This window comes from Pollachius pollachius (assembly GCF_949987615.1).
Source record: "Pollachius pollachius genome assembly, chromosome: 1".
In the NCBI taxonomy this organism is placed as follows: domain Eukaryota; kingdom Metazoa; phylum Chordata; class Actinopteri; order Gadiformes; family Gadidae; genus Pollachius; species Pollachius pollachius.
In genome coordinates, this window is record NC_136934.1 from 20319853 (window position 1) to 20335656 (window position 15804).

Genomic DNA, 15804 nt, shown 5'->3' on the forward strand with positions numbered 1-15804 from the left:
AATCTCCTGAAGCTTACCGTCTTGCCCTATATGCATATGACAGAGAAGCCGTTCCACTGTAAGTGAGTCATTGAGCATTTCATCTTGAGCGATCGCAGATAGTGCTTGATTGCTCGGGAGATATTTTTTTATAATGCCCTCCCTCCTAATTCCACAATGACTCTTTTAAATAACACAACAACACTAAGCTACAGCCCTTACAAATACAGAAGAGCAGTGTTTGGCTCCAGACTGAGGACACAGCCTGACTGCGTCCTTCTGGTCGTCTCTCCAGGAGCGCATGAAGCGCTTCAACAGGAGCCGCCAGGTGTTCTGTGGCATCCTCACCAGCCGCTGCTGCTCCGCCGTGGGGCCCGTGTTCGACGCCGACACCATCATCTTCTACGACGCCGACCTGGACCCCAGCATGGACGCCCGCACCCAGGAGTGGTGCGATAAGATCGGGCGCGCCAAAGACATGCACATATACAGGTGAACGAGGCAGCAGGGGGACATTGGTTCGTAACAGGGGGGTTTTCAGTTCGAGTGGCGACGTGTCCCCGAGCAAGACACCTAACCCTAACTGCTTTCGACGAGCTGGCCGTCGCCTTGACCCTGCCGTCGGTGTGCGAATCTGTGTGGTAATGGTCGTAAGCCTATTTGGATTAAAACGTTTGCTAAATGCTCTGAATGGAAATGTTGCCTGTTTTTTTTTCTATTTGGAATACTTCAGCTCAGCTTTGGCATGCTAGACCATGGCTACGTTCCAAAACCTCTTCCCACGTCCTCATTCCTCTAGCTCGTTCAGTATTCTTACAAGAAGAGGACCAGTTAGAGAATATCCGTGGGCTAGGAGCTGTCGAAATCGGACAACTGAGTTGCTTCCACCAGCGCACGCTGTCGGCAGTGTTAAATTTGCTACTGATCTTAATTCTGGTCATCTCCCAAAGGCTGGAGAGCGGCAACTCGATAGAGGAGAAGCTGCTGAAGAACGGAACCAAGGACCTCATCAGAGAGGTGGCCGCTCAGGGCACGGACTACACCCTGGCCTTCCTCACACAGGTGAACCACCATGACTGTTACCTCTGTTCCCTGCTCTATAGGAGTCGTCTGTAGGGATGGGTAGAATCCAAAACCTTTATTTGGTGCTATGTAGAGCCCTGCCCTTTGTATTTGTTTGTAGTTTTGCAATTGGGAGAGTTGTAGTCTAACAAATCAGACTTTAGATAAGTATAAACAGTCTGATGACAGACTGGATGAATGGGGTGTTTCACCTTATTTTGCTGCATATTTTTTTCAACCAATCCTGTTGCTGTTGCTAGGGGTCTGTAAGCGCGTGATTGGCAAACACTTTCTTGGCCAGTAGTAGTAAACTGTAAAGTAGTGTCTCAAGGTTATAAATCAACACAGCGTAGACTGGCCACTGTAGAATTACAGTCATTACTTACCCCTTTCTGAAACGTTCGTCCACCCATGCAAATGAGTTTTCCTCTGAAGAATATCTCTAATAAGTTAGGAATCAAGGCGTAGCTCCACCCAAGCAGTTGTTGGTTTCCAGCCCAGGCTCTGTATCAGCCCCCCCTAAATTCTGCTATAACCGAGTAGGACCAGAGATTAGGACTGTTGTAAGATGTGGTAGGAACACGTCTAATACCATGTCTCTGTAGCGGACCATCCAGGACCTGTTTGAGGTGGAGGCCAGCGCGGGGGAGAAGGTGGAGGAGTTTGTGGTGCTGCACCAGGAGCCCTCCCCCTCGGAGGCCATCTCCCCCCGCGTGGCCCGGCCCTACATCCAGGCCCTGCACAGCATCACCCTGGACGGCACAGAGCAGCTGCAGGAGGAGGAGCAGGAGGAAGAGGAGGAGGAGGAGCAGAGTAAAGAAAAGCAGGAGGCGTCAGGGCTAAAAGAGGAGGCGCTGGAGGAGCTGAGAGAAGAACCAGCTCAGATAGAGGAGCTGAACGCCGTCATGGATCAGGTGAAGGGCCAAGTCTGTGTTATTATCATGTTAGTGTTTTTGTTCTCTTTGAGACGCCCTTCTAACGGCCGTTCCCGTCCTCAGCTCACCCCGATCGAGAGGTACGCCCTCCACTACCTGGAGTACCTTCAAGTCGGCGACGACGAGAGCCTCCTCAAGGTACGTGACCGGAGACGGATCGCACTCTTTATCGTCTAGCAGGGCAGGGAATAAGAAGGGCAGACCGCTGATTTAACACATCCAGGCCTCTGATGGGGAGGTGGGAAAGAGTTTTAGAGTTAATCAATTTGTGCAACTCAACAAATACAATCTGCAAAAGTACCAGCAGCATCTGCAAAGACGCCGCCGCCAAGCCTTTCTCAGCCCAGGCACTGCCTGCAAATTAAGGACAGAGCCTCTCTCCCGCAGACTTTGTCCTGTTGCCTTGTTGGTTCGCTGTTCATTCGCTGGCAGCGCCTGACAGGCTGATTGATTTAAATTAAATGTTTTGTCTGCAGGCAGAAACAGCTTGTTGACTAAATCCTCTTTCTTCCGCCAACCGACCAAGTAGAAAAGTGATGCAACACATGTCATCGGTGGCACCAATCATAAACTAGATCTGATTATGCAGATGATACTGGAGAGTTGCACCAAATTTTAATTTTTTTAATGCCTGAACGGGAGCCTGAATGTGTTGAAACGGCAGGCTGCCTCTTTAACACTGGCAGGTTAGTAGCCTCCTTCCCTTTGGGGCCTTTCATACTAGGAACGTGTGAGTCCAGTTAATGGTAGACATCGGACGGACCACTCAGACCACTGTCTCTCCCACCAGGACAAGATGGAGTGCGCCAAGAGGAGCTGGGAGGTGCAGCAGCTCCAGAAGCTCAAGACCGAGGAAGAGGATCAGCTGTTCGTGGAAGGAGAGGAAGATCTCTTCACCTACACCAGAGAGGATGCCTACAACATGGTAGGGAGACAGCCGCATATTTTTATATCCATTTCATCAATTTAAATCATGAGCATTGCGGCCGAAGAAATGAATGCATCTGCATCTGTTAACCCAACTTCAGTGTCCCTCAAACAGATGTTTGACGTGTTCTTTGTATTCTTCTCTCTACCCGTGAACAGGAGTATGTGTATGACGCAGAAGACGGCCATACTGAAATCATGCCGGTGACTACCTTTCCCACTTGTCTCGTCTGCCTATGTTCTCCTATTGTATATTCTCACCCCTCACAGTGATGTATTTCATCTCCTTCCACCTCATCTGAGCCCGCCTTAACCCCTTCTCTTACCCGTCCTCCACCCCCGCCAGCTGTGGACCCCGCCCACTCCACCGCAGGACGACAACGACATCTACATCGACTCGGTCATGTGCCTGATGTACGACGCGGCGCCCATGCCCGAGGCCAAGCTGCCGCCCGTCTACGTACGCAAGGAACACAAGAGGCTCAAGATGGACCCTTCAGGTGACCCGGGGACTTCCTGCTCTTTCTTCTGAGTCACGCATGCCACCACCCCTAGCTTGTTCACCCCATCTGGTTATAGGACGTCTTTACCTTACGATGTGAAGGCAGTGTGTCTGGGATTTTACCGCTTGAGTCTGAAGTAAGCTAGGCCGATTTGCTATTAACACACGCTTTATCCAAAGCCACTGTTGTTAACGAGCAGTTGGCGGCCTCCTTGCTCAAGGATACCGATAGATGTGTGGAATCCAACCTGGAACCTATTGGTTGGGATCCGCAACCCCCTGGCCACTGCCCTGCCCCCATCAACCCTTTTCTTTGTGTGGGTCCGTTACTGGATATGGCGTCTACATGTGATGTTCACCCACCCCCGTTGTGCTCTTGTGTCCTTCAGCGGCCCGCAAGAAGAAGAAGGGGCATGGCGAGACGGTGATCCCGCCGCGCTCGCTCTTCGAGAAGGCCAGCATGCTGAAGGTGCGGCGCGAGGGGAAGGACCAGAAGAAGAACTTCTCCCTGAAGCAGCAGGCGCCCTTCGCCAAGCCGCTGCCCTCCCTGGTGAAGCCGGCCATGGAGGCGGGCCAGGACAACCCAGAGTGGCTCATCAGCGAGGACTGGGCCCTGCTGCAGGTGTGTGGCGAGGAGGGGGACATGGGGGGGGTTTGGTTTGAAGAAGTGACCGAGAGTTTATAGAAGGTTTTCTATCCAAAAACCTGGTGCTTGGTTTGGTATATCACATTTATGTTAGCCGTCATTTGGTAGCCGCTTTTTTCAAAGCAACTGTCAGGTGAGGCTGATCACAAGACTCCTCCTAGTCCAACCCTCTGCTTCACCTGGCCTCAAAGGGCAGATCCTTAGTGCTTTGTTTGCAACTGCATTGATTTAAAAACGTACAGAATCATAGTCTTTTTTTGCTAGTATTGTAGTACCAGCTCGACTATCTAGTACTAGCTAGTGCTGAGCTCTCTGCTACATATTGAGAGAGGTTCTATGAAAGGCCTGATGGAAGTCCCATTGGACTGTGACATTACTGTGTTCAGTAAAGCAGCTGGTTAATGAACTGTGTGTCCCTCCCGCTGTGCAGGCTGTGAAGCAGCTACTGGAGCTGCCCCTGAACCTGACCATAGTGTCCCCCGCCCACACGCCCAACTGGGACCTGGTCAGCGACGTGGTCAACTCCTGCAGCCGCATCTACCGCTCGCCCAAGCAGTGCCGCAACCGCTACGAGAACGTCATCATCCCGCGAGAGGAGGGCAAGGTAAGCACGGGGAGAGGATGAGAACACAGCAGGATGTTAAAGGCCCTTTGGCAACGATGTTAAGCACACCCTCTCTCCCCGTTACAGCTGATGTACGAGGCCAACCCCAAGAAGAAGACAAAAAGCATATACAAGGTACCGTGACTGCCCTTCTTATTGAGCGGTGTAAACTAATGCTATTGTTGGGGCATTTATTTGACTTGGTGTGTGTGTGTGTCTGTGTGTGTGTCCTCCGTCAGTCCAAGAACAGCCGTCCGCTGCGGACCTGCCAGATCTACACCCAGGACGACAACGCCACGCAGATCCAGCTCTACAACAGCCGCTTTGAGCTCATGAAGATCATCGCCAGCAAGAGGAGCCCGCCCATCAAGCCACTGTAAGCACCGCAGGTCACATGGTACACACGGGGCCACGCCCCCTGTGGTTTGGTGAGGGTGTGTGGGAATATAAAGTAAAAAACTATTGGATGACTTATTGGATGAAAACATAATTCATAGTATATATATATCAAATTGGACCTAAATGAAAGTGACATTTAAAAAAAAAAAATGTAAAACCATTTGGAGCAAATATTCTAGTATAAATGGAATGACTTTAGATATTCATCGACATCCATCCACCTTTTCCAGGCTTGGCATGAACCCCTTCCAGAAGAATCCCAAGCACGCGTCGGTGCTGGCGGAGAGGTAAGGCTGGACTACCCTTCTCTCTCTCATGCCAACGTCAACAAACCCCCCCCCCCCAGGCTGAACGCGGCCCTCGCCATCTGTTTGTCTTTGTGTTCCCCAGCGGAATCAGCTACGACAAGCCCCTCCCTCCTATCCAGGTGGCGTCCCAGCGCGCCGAGCGGATAGCCAAGGAGAAGAAGGTGGGTCTCTGAGCCTGGTGACGGCGTCCTGTCGTTGTCTGCAGAGCCCCTAATCACAGTTCTAGTTCTCACAGGCCCACTGTCTCTGACGCTCCCTAACCCTAATCCCTCCAAAGGGGAAGCGCTACGTCCCCTCCAGGGACGTAGGGAGGGCAATAGGTGCTGAATGGGCAGCATAAACTGAGCCTGAAGGTTAAAAGTGTGAAGAGGAGAAGTTATGTTTGTGGTGTTAGCAGCGGGTTGAGATGGTGAATAGGACCAATTACAATGTTCTTTTGCAATTGTTGATCCTCCTGTGTGTGTGTGGGACCGGGTATTTTACCTTTTGATGTGTGTTGACGTGTGTGACCGTGCGTGTGTGTGTGAGTCGGTGTTTGTGTGATGGTGTGTATGTGTGTGGCACCATGTGTGAATGTGACCATGTATGTGTGTAACGTGTGTGTGTGTGTGTGCTCCCAGGCGCTGGCGGAGCAGCAGAGGGCTCAGCAGCTGGCCCAGCAGCAGCAGGTGGGTGCGGGCGTGACGCCCGCGGCCCCGGGCCAGGCCCAGGCCGCCGTCCCGGGACAGACGGGCGCGGCCGGGGTGTCCCAGGCCGCCACCGTGGCCGCCGCCGCCGCCGTGCCCAGCGCCGCCGTCCTGGTAAGCAGCCGGGAGAGGCTCGCTGGAGCTGGGCTTAGACCGCTGGGGGCTCTTTGGCCACAGGAGGGTTTTGACCAGTGTGTTTATCCTGCAGGCCGGAGCCATCAAGAACGGTACGGTGGGAACCATCCAGGCCGGTGGGTTCCTTCTCTCGGCCATCAACACACGCACGCACTGACCCCACACATCAACATGTATACCCTCTCTCACACACACACACACACACACACACACACACACACACACACACACACACATACTGACCCACACATCAACGTGTATACCCTCTCTATCACACACACACACACATACTGACCCACACATCAACGTGTATACACTCTTACACACACACACACATACTGACCCACACATCAACGTGTATACACTCTTACACATACACACACATACTGACCCACACATCAACATGTATACACTCTCTTACACACACACACACACACACTGACCCACACATCAACATGTATTCACACGCACTCACGCACACATCAACGTGCATTCACTCTCTTAAACACACACACACACACACAAATACTGACCCCCACATCAACGTGTATACACTCTTACACACACACACACACACACACTGACCCACACATCAACATGTATTCACACGCACTGACGCACACATCAACGTGCATTCACTCGCTCACACGCACTGACACACATGTGTATTCCCTTTCCCATACACACACGCGCACTGAACAACAGATCAATGTGTGTGCACTCTCACGTGCACGCTAACACAAACTTTAACACATTCATAGACCCTGCAAAAAGCACATTGCCGGTTCCCTGTTGTTAATGTGATGTGTGTGCTGCCAGTCACCGTCGGGGGGATCGTGAACGCGGTTGCTGGAGTTCCTCAGAGCCCCTTCCAGGCCAACAAGCGGCTGCCGTCTCCGGTCATCCCAGGAACCCTCTCTGTGAGTCCTGGAGTCCACCCCCTCACACACACTGAGCATCTCCAGGGGGGAGCACAGTCCTCTCTGGGGTCCCCTCCCCATCTCACACACTGAACACCTCTAGGGGGATCACAGTCCTGTCTGGGGGTCCACCCCCCATCACACACATTGAGCACCTCTAGGGGGATCACACTGGACCGGCCCAGACGGGATAACACTGTCCCTGTAATACAATTATCCAGAAGATCATTTAATTCAATATATTTAAGATGAAGTGGCTTGTCATTTGTCTTCGTTGTCCCTGCTGATAACCGTCTTACAAAGTATTGAATTGGAATTAATTTGATTTTGAAATCAGTTTTTAGTACAAAGATAGTCTCAATTTGATCATCTGAGATATGGCAAATAATGGGCTCAAAGATTAAACGATATGAAAGTGACTGTACATTGAGATATCCACATGCAAACAAGCACAATGGTACTATGTATTAACGTATTACAAAGTATCCAAGCAAAGTATTTAAAACAAAAGCTACAAGTACCACAAAATAATGTATGCTAATGACCATCAATCGAATGTTGGATTGACATGTCCTCATTGTGTGTGTGTTCCCCCACCAGCCCGTGGCCGGGGCGGGACCTCAGGTCCACGCCCAGCAGAGGGTCACCGCCGCCCCCGCCGAGGTAGTCGCCATAGCGACGGGCCAGGCCGTGAGGGCAGGCGCCGCGGTGACCGCGTCCGCGGTGGTGACCACCACACTCAGCCCCGCCCAGTCCCAGACCCGCTCGCTGGTTACCCAGGTTACCCCAGGTGGGTAGGGCCCTCTATGATTGGCTGGGGAACTGAACGCTATCAATGGCAGGAAGATGGGAGTTTTTTTATGTATTTTAAATCTAGAAGTTTGTTCTAGACTGGTTCATGGAGGGGGACTGGCAACATGAGCTAATACGCCTTTAATCGTTGCATGTCTTGAAATAAAAGTTCACTAATACCAATATAATTATCACACACAGGCTTTAATAAGTTGGGATTTGGGACTTATTATAGCCTCAGTGTAATAATTATATTTGTTCTATGTACAGATCTTCTATTTCCTTTCACGCAAAGCTTAAATGCGTAGAAGCTTTCAAGCTTAAAGACTTCTCAAAGACTGCGTGTAGTAATTATAATTCAGAATAACCTAAAGAGCATCATCCCTCCCTCCCACAGCCGCCGGCATGCAGCTGCCCCAGAGCAAGCCCCTCACCCAGGCCCACATCCAGATGCTCCGACAGCAGCACCACCAGGCCCCCCCGCCACAGATCAAGGGCGTGGGCAAGCCCCAGGTAAAAGGAATTACGGATTTATTGATAACACTTCAGTCGCTAATTGTGAGCAACAGTAATATTTAAATAAGTTATTAAAGAACATTTATAGGATTCATTTACTTTTTAGTTAAATGTAAATGTAAAGTGTGAGTATAGTCATTTAGCAAATGAATTACAGTGAATACAATAGCTCAGTGTTAGACAGCTCCCAAGGAACCTGGGGCTTGACCCCCATCGCCAGCCCCTGGCCCCATCTGACTCCTGACCCCGTCTGTCTACTGACCCCCCCCCCCACCCCCCGTCTTCAGCCCCAGACCAGAGCCCCCCATCCCCTGACCCCCGGCCTTAACCCCAGCTCTTACCATGTCTCCTCTCTGTCCCCAGGAGCTGAACATGAAGCTGCACAAGCAGAAGCTGCAGCTGAGCCAGCAGGGGGCGACGGTGGGCGTGGCGGGCCAGCAGGCCGGGGCCCAGGTGCAGCCCTCCCAGGCCGGCGCCCAGCTGGGGGCCGGGGCCCCGTCCCGGACCGGGGCCGTGCTGACGGGCACCACGGTGGCAGGCCTGCAGGTGGCCAGGCTGGTACGTGACCCGGAGAGAGATCAGAGTAGAGGCTGTGTGGTTCACCATTTTAACAGTTCTAGTGTTTCTAGTAGATCTAGGTCCTGGTTCTATAAACGTCCTTACTGTACAGACAGCGATATATTGTTTCTTCTGACAAATGTACTTGAAAGTTGAAAGTTGCTTTACATAAAAGTGTCTGCAGGTGGTCCTACAACACTGAGACAACCTTAATATACCTGATTTGTGCAATGACAGGTTACCTGTTTACACAACTTTTGGACTTCCTCTGACAGTCCAGACATACAGAGGCAGACTAACAGTTAAATTAACCACAATCATTTAATGTCGTCTACAATGTGTCTAGTAGGATCTACGTTTTTGTTGAAGCATTGCACATTATGCCTATACACAGTTCTATGTAGTCACGTTCTGTTGAATGTGAATACATTTATTTACTTTGCAAGTAATTATGGGACTCCTTCATTTCCTTTGTACTTTTTTTTTGCCAGTATGGAGGTGAAATTGGTCTTAAATAGTATTCATAATGGGTCTTAAAGGGGAAATATCATACCACCAGGGGTGAGTGTAATTAGCCATTACAAGCCGTTTTCAAAATGTGCACCATTGTGACATCACAGGTGGGCGTGTCCACCTAGATGTGTGACGGATAGATGAGCAGTGTTTGCTAGTCTACTGGGTAGGCTGGTAGACTGATCTATCCAGCACACATCTAGATGGACACGCCCACCTGTGATGTCACAATGCTGCACATTTTCAAACCTGCTTGTAATGGCTAATCACACTCACACCTGGTGGTGTGATATGTCCCCTTTAAGAAGTCTTAAATGTGGGGTGGCGTCTCCTTTGCCTCTGCGCTGAGCTCCGTGCGCTGCAGGTTACAGCGCCACCCAGAGGAACAGAGCTTGCCATTGACCCTGGGACCAAGGCCTGCCCAGGGTCTGACCGAGATCTCTGACACCCACCCCGGGACACCAAAGCACAGTTGTCAGCCATGCTGCACTGTCCATCAGAGGATTGAATGAATGTCTAGATGTTCCCCTGTATAGCACCTCCTCCGGGACGGCTCTCCCTTCTCAAAAGAAACCAGAAACCCTGCAGTAGCCCTGGATTGGGCGTCGTGCTCAGGGCTGCCTCCAGGGTCCTAGCCCCCCCATCACCAGTGTAACCGCTGAACCGCCCGTGTTCCACAAACCATCCAGGCTAACGCTGTGTCCGTGGGGTCTCTCCCCAGGCGCGGATGCCCACCCAGGGCCAGCTGCAGGTGCAGGCGGGCCAGACGGCCCAGGTGACCCTCACCAAGCCCCCTGTGGTCTCGGTGCCGGCGGTGGTGTCGTCAGGCGGCGTCACCACGCTGCCCGTCACCGTGGCGGGCCTCAGCGTGGCCATCGGACCGGCCCAGAAAGCAGGCAAGATCAGAGTGGGAAGGGTGTGAAAGGGCCTTCACTTGCCTTACCTTCGCGGGTATTTAGGCCGCGTTGAGAACGCATACGTGTCTGCGTAAACAATACAAATATTGTCTGTTAATAATGAAACCATGGCTGGTCAAATACCACTATAGCGGGCCACCATAGGCGAGGTAACTTGATGGGAGACACTGGATCACAGTGTACTCTCTTCCACCCCCTGAAGAGAGAGTATCCTGCCTGTCCTCCAGGTGATGAACTAATCCTGTGTGTGTGTGTGTGTGTGTGTGTGTGTGTGTGTGTGTGTGTGCGCGCGCACCAGGCGGGGCGGTGCTGACCTCGCCCTTCCCCCAGATGCAGCAGGTGCAGCAGCAGCAGCTTCTCCTGAAGAAGCAGCAGCAGCAGCTGCAGCAGGCGGCGGCGGCGGCGCAGCAGAAGGCGGGCCAGCCGCAGCAGGCCCAGGCCACCGCGCAGCAGAAGATGGCCGCCGCAGCACTGCAGGTACGACCCTCGCCTGGTAGACTGATGTGAACGCAGAACGTGTGGAACCCTGGGTCAGGGTTCAGTGTGGACCCCTGGGTCAAGGTTTGGGGCGGAGGTCTGGCTCAGGGTTTGGGGTGGAGGTCAGGGTTTGGGCTGGAGGTCAGGGTTTAGTGTGGAGGCATGGATCAGGGTTTGGGGTGGAGGTCAGGGTTTGGGCTGGAGGTCAGGGTTTAGTGTGGAGGCATGGATCAGGGTTTGGGGTGGAGGTCAGGGTTTGGGCTGGAGGTCAGGGTTTAGTGTGGAGGCATGGATCAGGGTCTGGTGTGGAGGCAGAACGTGTGGCCACACCTGGGTAAGGGTTAGCACCTTTCTTTTTGTGATTTTGTGTTTCAATGCCGTTTACTGAGATTACAGATTATATGCTTGACGTGACGTCGAGGCTTTTTGGGGTTAAATACAATAGATTTTGCTGATAATAATTATGCATATATACACGTCCCATTTTCTGCCACAATCCCATAATCAACATATTGTATAACATGGCCAATACAGAGATAATTGTGCACAGTTTGTTGCATGCATAAAGTTCCCATAACAGCGTGCTGTGTTTGTGTGTCCCTGTGTCTCCGTGTGTGTCCGTGACCATCCAGCAGGTGACTGTGCAGGCGGCCCAGCCCGGCCAACAGAAGATGACCTATGCCACAACCCAACTACAGCCCGGGATCAAGACCCAGTTCTTCACTACCTCCATCGGCCAGGCCCAGAAGCCCACCGGGGCCCAGCAGATCCAGGTACAGCCCACCTCCAGGGCCTCCCAACAGCTCCAGGGGGCCCCTCACAGTCCGGAATGCAAAGAAAGGCAATATGAGGCATAAAGCAGGGAGGCTGTTGAATCACGTTCCTTTAAAGCCCTTTGTCACACTTCTAGTCTCAGCGGGGTTAACTCTCACTAACATTAAAAAAAGATACCCCTTAGGGGTGCAACAAAATTGTAATGGAAAATGGTTTTGTAGTCATTTCTCCAACATCTGGGTTATACATTTGACCTTATGTCTCCATGTATTTTGGAACGGTACTGAGGCAGGATACATCATTACACCTTCAGAATAAGGCCTTGTCCCTGACTCAGGGATTGTTGTTGAGACTGAAATAGGTTTGTTCCACAGCGTTGGGTGCTGGGCTGCAAGTTCCTCTGGTTAAATTTCACAACAATGGAAACAAAACTGAAATGTACCTCAGCATAGAGCTGCTTTGGTGGTCAGCAGCTATCTCCACAGCAGCGCAGGCAGTCGGAAAGACACTTTTTATTTTTTTTGTCTAAGATATAGCCGAACTACAACGAAATAATACGTTACAGGTTAGAATCGTTTAAAATCCTGTGTATCCTGCAATCACTACAACAAATAAAACACGTAAAAACTGGTGGCCAGTGAAGCTCCTGTGTGACGTAACGCACGAAGACCGTGCACACTTGGGGAAACTATTGCGGACCTTTTATGTTACCCTTGCTGTGCCAAGAAATAAAACGTTGACAATAAAAGTCCTCGTCCGCTGGCTGAGATCTGAATCGTGTATTCGATTAGAACTTTGGGTCATTTCTTGCATCCCTTTAGATATGTCATGAGCCGAGCCATTTCAACCTCGATCAAAGTGTTCAGGGGCCAGATTGTTGAATGACATCCTGGTGCTTTGTGTTCCAGGTGGCTAAGCTGCCAACGATAGTCCAGCAGCAGTCAGCAGTGCCCGGCATCCAGCAGATCGTCTCCTCTTCCCAGCAGGTGAGTGTCGAGCCGGGCTGTGCTCCTCGCTCCCTGATCCCAGCACTAGGAGACGCCCACCTAATGAGCTGTGTGTGACCCCCCCCCCCCCCCCCCCACAGATCCAGACCCAGACGGTGACCCTTACGCAGGCTGCCACCACAGCCCCCGCCCAGGTGCAGATGATCCCGGCGGTGACGGCCACGGCCCAGGTGGTCCAGCAGAAGATCCTCCAGCAGCAGCAGGTCGTGACGGCCGCCCCTCAGATCCAGACCCCTCCACCGCACAGCCCCGCCCACCCGGCCCCCGCCGCCGACCCCCCGGGGGGGCAGCCGGCCCAGGCCCCCGGGGCCAAGGGCCCGGCCCGGCAGGGGGGCGTGCGGGCCAAGGCCCCCGCCAAGCCCAGTGGGGGGGGCAGCTAGAGGCGCAGCGCAGAGAGGAGGGGAGTAGCGGCTGTCTGGAGCAGGCTAGCGTCGCCCCGGGAACAATAGGAAACCTCTTCCTCCTCCGCCGCTGTGAGGCCGCGCCTGCGACGCGCCCTGCATCTCACCCTGGCCCCTGGGTCGTCCCCTCATGACTGGGAGACTCTGTGATCAGACTCGGTTCTGATCCTCTGTACCATCGACGTGAGAAAGGAAAAGAGCAGTGCCCACACTGACACGACGGATATCGTTATTTAAACCGTATTTCTCCTGTTGCCCGGACGTCTGGGTAATGCCCCCCTCGGGGACTTACCCGTCCGTTAGAATAAGTGTATTCACACATAGTCCTTTTTATGGTGTCCGTGATTGTTTATAGAAATTGAATGGATGATCATGCATGTTCTTTCAGTCCATCAGATCGTTTTCTTTATTGTAATAAATAATCTGTAAACATGTTCTTTAGTATTTTGTGTTACATCAGAAATTTCCTTTTTTTTATCGATGTTCGGGGGGCGGGGGGGACGGGAACTTGTAAATAGCAATGGAAGGCATTTGTACTTGTAAAGTAGTGGTGTTTTCATCTGACTTTTTTCAGCCTAATTGTAATAAAGTGTTTTGTTTTATACACAGTTTTAATTGATTTACGTTTCATTTTTCATTAAATCTTTTGTGGTTAACACTTTGACTCTTGAATACTTAATGCTCAGCGCTACGCCCCATTAGAAGGCAGGCTGCGGTATATGATTGCAATATGTTAGTGTGTAATGTCCCACATTGTAGCTACAGGAGCTGCAACAGTCTAGACTCGAGGCTTTCTGGGACGTTCGGCCAAATGAACGTCTAAGCTTATCAGCCAGGGACACTTGACTTTAAGCAAAACAGGGATTCTGCTTTAATAGACAATCAATTCAGTGTGTACTTGAGTCCAGGAATGACTGCTCAGCGTTATTTGCGCTAGGCGCTTGCTGACAACGGCACTACTGCCGGGAGAGTAAATGCATTAAGACACAAAGCTGATGAGAAATGACCTCCAGCCTCTGAGGTGCTTGAAATTGCTTCTCCTCAGCCTTTCGCAATTCCAAAACTCGCTGTTTAAGCCAAGGTTGCACGCGAAGTGTGAACGTATGCATTGCAGTCTGTTATATTGGAATTTTGTTGAATGCAAATCTGCAGTAAATGATTGATTGATTCAGTTACATTTGGCCACGAGGGGGCAGTGTGGCATTTTGTCCATTAAACTACTATCTCACTGAACCAAAGCCTTTCACTGCTATGTTCATCATTCCCTCTTCTGGAACTGGATGAAGAAGACTGTCCTCAATTAAAATGTCTAGGAATTCAAGTAAGTTTTATTAGAATCACTTTTATTTGTAAGCTAAAAATAGAAATGGCTAACGTAACAAACTAGCAGTCTGTCCCCTTAGCCAATTTGTCGGTATTTAATTCATTAGCATTTTAAAAAACAATCTAAATAAATGTACATGGAATACCCTTGGTTAATGGGATGCTCACTATTACCTTGCTCTGCTCTGGAGGTGACCTTTCCTCTTACTTCCACTGAAAGGAAGGAATGACCCCTGTATCTCTCTCTCTGGTTGGGAATGTTTTGGGAGATGTGTTCTGATAGGACACACATCCTACAACATCCAGTCGATTAATCATTTTCTTGCATAACAATTTGACAGCTTCCTGGCATTTTCGTCATCTAACGTGAATGTGAAAAATGGCAATCATAATTTATAACGTGACTGAAACAGGATTTTCATTTGGAGTATTTCAGTAAATGTACAGGAAGTTGTGATTGCCTGCTGGGCATTGCTGCCTGTCACATCTCCCCCGTTGCCCATGGGTCAGCTGCAGGGTCATCAGCCAGAAACCACCATTCACCAAGGCTACTGCTTTACCCTTTGGTATTTCTGTGTCGCATGTTCCACTGTCTGATAGTCTACGGTCCGACTGTCAAGTTACAGCGACAGTTACCCGACTACACCTGAATGATTGGAGTATTTAAGGAGGGTGGCTGCTTGTGGAGGTTTTGCCCACTGCTCCTATCCTTCAGCTCAGCCGCTTACCAATACCGCTCCTCTCCTCAAAGCTGGAGTGTAGGAGCTTTAGCAAGGAGGAAATAACACATATTGATGGAACGCTACGTTTACAGACGCATTGTGATTGTACACATAGAGACTCGTACACAATGTGTCTCTATGTGGACACACTCTCGTGTTGTACAACAGGGTTGGTCCTGTTTGTGTTTGCTGTGTGTGCTGGAATACACTCTTCTTGTGCAACATATGCAAACCATCCACCGTCGTATCTAAGTTGCGTCACACTACAGAGGCTGGGATTTATTACACAACACACAAACACAGACAGTGTTCCTTCTGTCCTTTTACAACCTCCGCGTCGTGCTCCGGGAGCGGTGGAGATGAAGAGATTTAGAGCTGAAGATTCGCACATTGAGAACCGGCCCCAAGGCACAACTTAGACTGTTTTCATATCTCCGGACCCATTAGCAGCCCCAACGGAGAGGAGGAAACAAAAGATTTCACAATGAGGCTTTTTAACAGATCCCCCCCCCCTTATTAAAGTGTACGAAAGAGGGATTCCGAGACCCTGCTGCTCCTGTCGACGCCTACCTCCTCTTTATTTACTCATTTCACAAAGAGGCCCAAGTCATTGGGTTGACCCCCCGCCCCTTCCTTCATGTGTGTATATATTCCTAAGATAATACCTATCAGGAATATGTGAATAGGTATAACACTATCAT

General features: G+C 50.9%; 1 protein-coding gene across 8 annotated transcripts in view; it reads left to right on the forward strand.

The window, feature by feature from the left end:
* Positions 1-13541, forward strand: part of ep400 (E1A binding protein p400) — a 46650-nt gene extending 33109 nt beyond the window's left edge. For 7 of the 8 annotated variants that reach the window (XM_079741730.1, XM_079741732.1, XM_079741733.1 and 4 more), the window contains 24 exons: positions 275-471; positions 930-1041; positions 1647-1955; positions 2040-2114; positions 2767-2901; positions 3063-3107; positions 3250-3403; positions 3795-4027; positions 4482-4655; positions 4743-4790; positions 4895-5031; positions 5285-5341; positions 5445-5523; positions 5983-6162; positions 6257-6299; positions 7003-7103; positions 7704-7893; positions 8293-8408; positions 8775-8969; positions 10204-10378; positions 10698-10876; positions 11509-11649; positions 12559-12636; positions 12738-13541. In XM_079741730.1, coding sequence (XP_079597856.1) covers positions 275-471; positions 930-1041; positions 1647-1955; positions 2040-2114; positions 2767-2901; positions 3063-3107; positions 3250-3403; positions 3795-4027; positions 4482-4655; positions 4743-4790; positions 4895-5031; positions 5285-5341; positions 5445-5523; positions 5983-6162; positions 6257-6299; positions 7003-7103; positions 7704-7893; positions 8293-8408; positions 8775-8969; positions 10204-10378; positions 10698-10876; positions 11509-11649; positions 12559-12636; positions 12738-13037 — 3453 coding nt within the window. In that variant the 3' untranslated portion in view covers positions 13038-13541. The remainder of the gene's footprint in view (positions 1-274; positions 472-929; positions 1042-1646; positions 1956-2039; positions 2115-2766; positions 2902-3062; positions 3108-3249; positions 3404-3794; positions 4028-4481; positions 4656-4742; positions 4791-4894; positions 5032-5284; positions 5342-5444; positions 5524-5982; positions 6163-6256; positions 6300-7002; positions 7104-7703; positions 7894-8292; positions 8409-8774; positions 8970-10203; positions 10379-10697; positions 10877-11508; positions 11650-12558; positions 12637-12737) is intronic. The other variant, XM_079741731.1, reaches the window with a different exon arrangement.
* The last annotated feature ends 2263 nt before the right edge of the window (positions 13542-15804 follow it).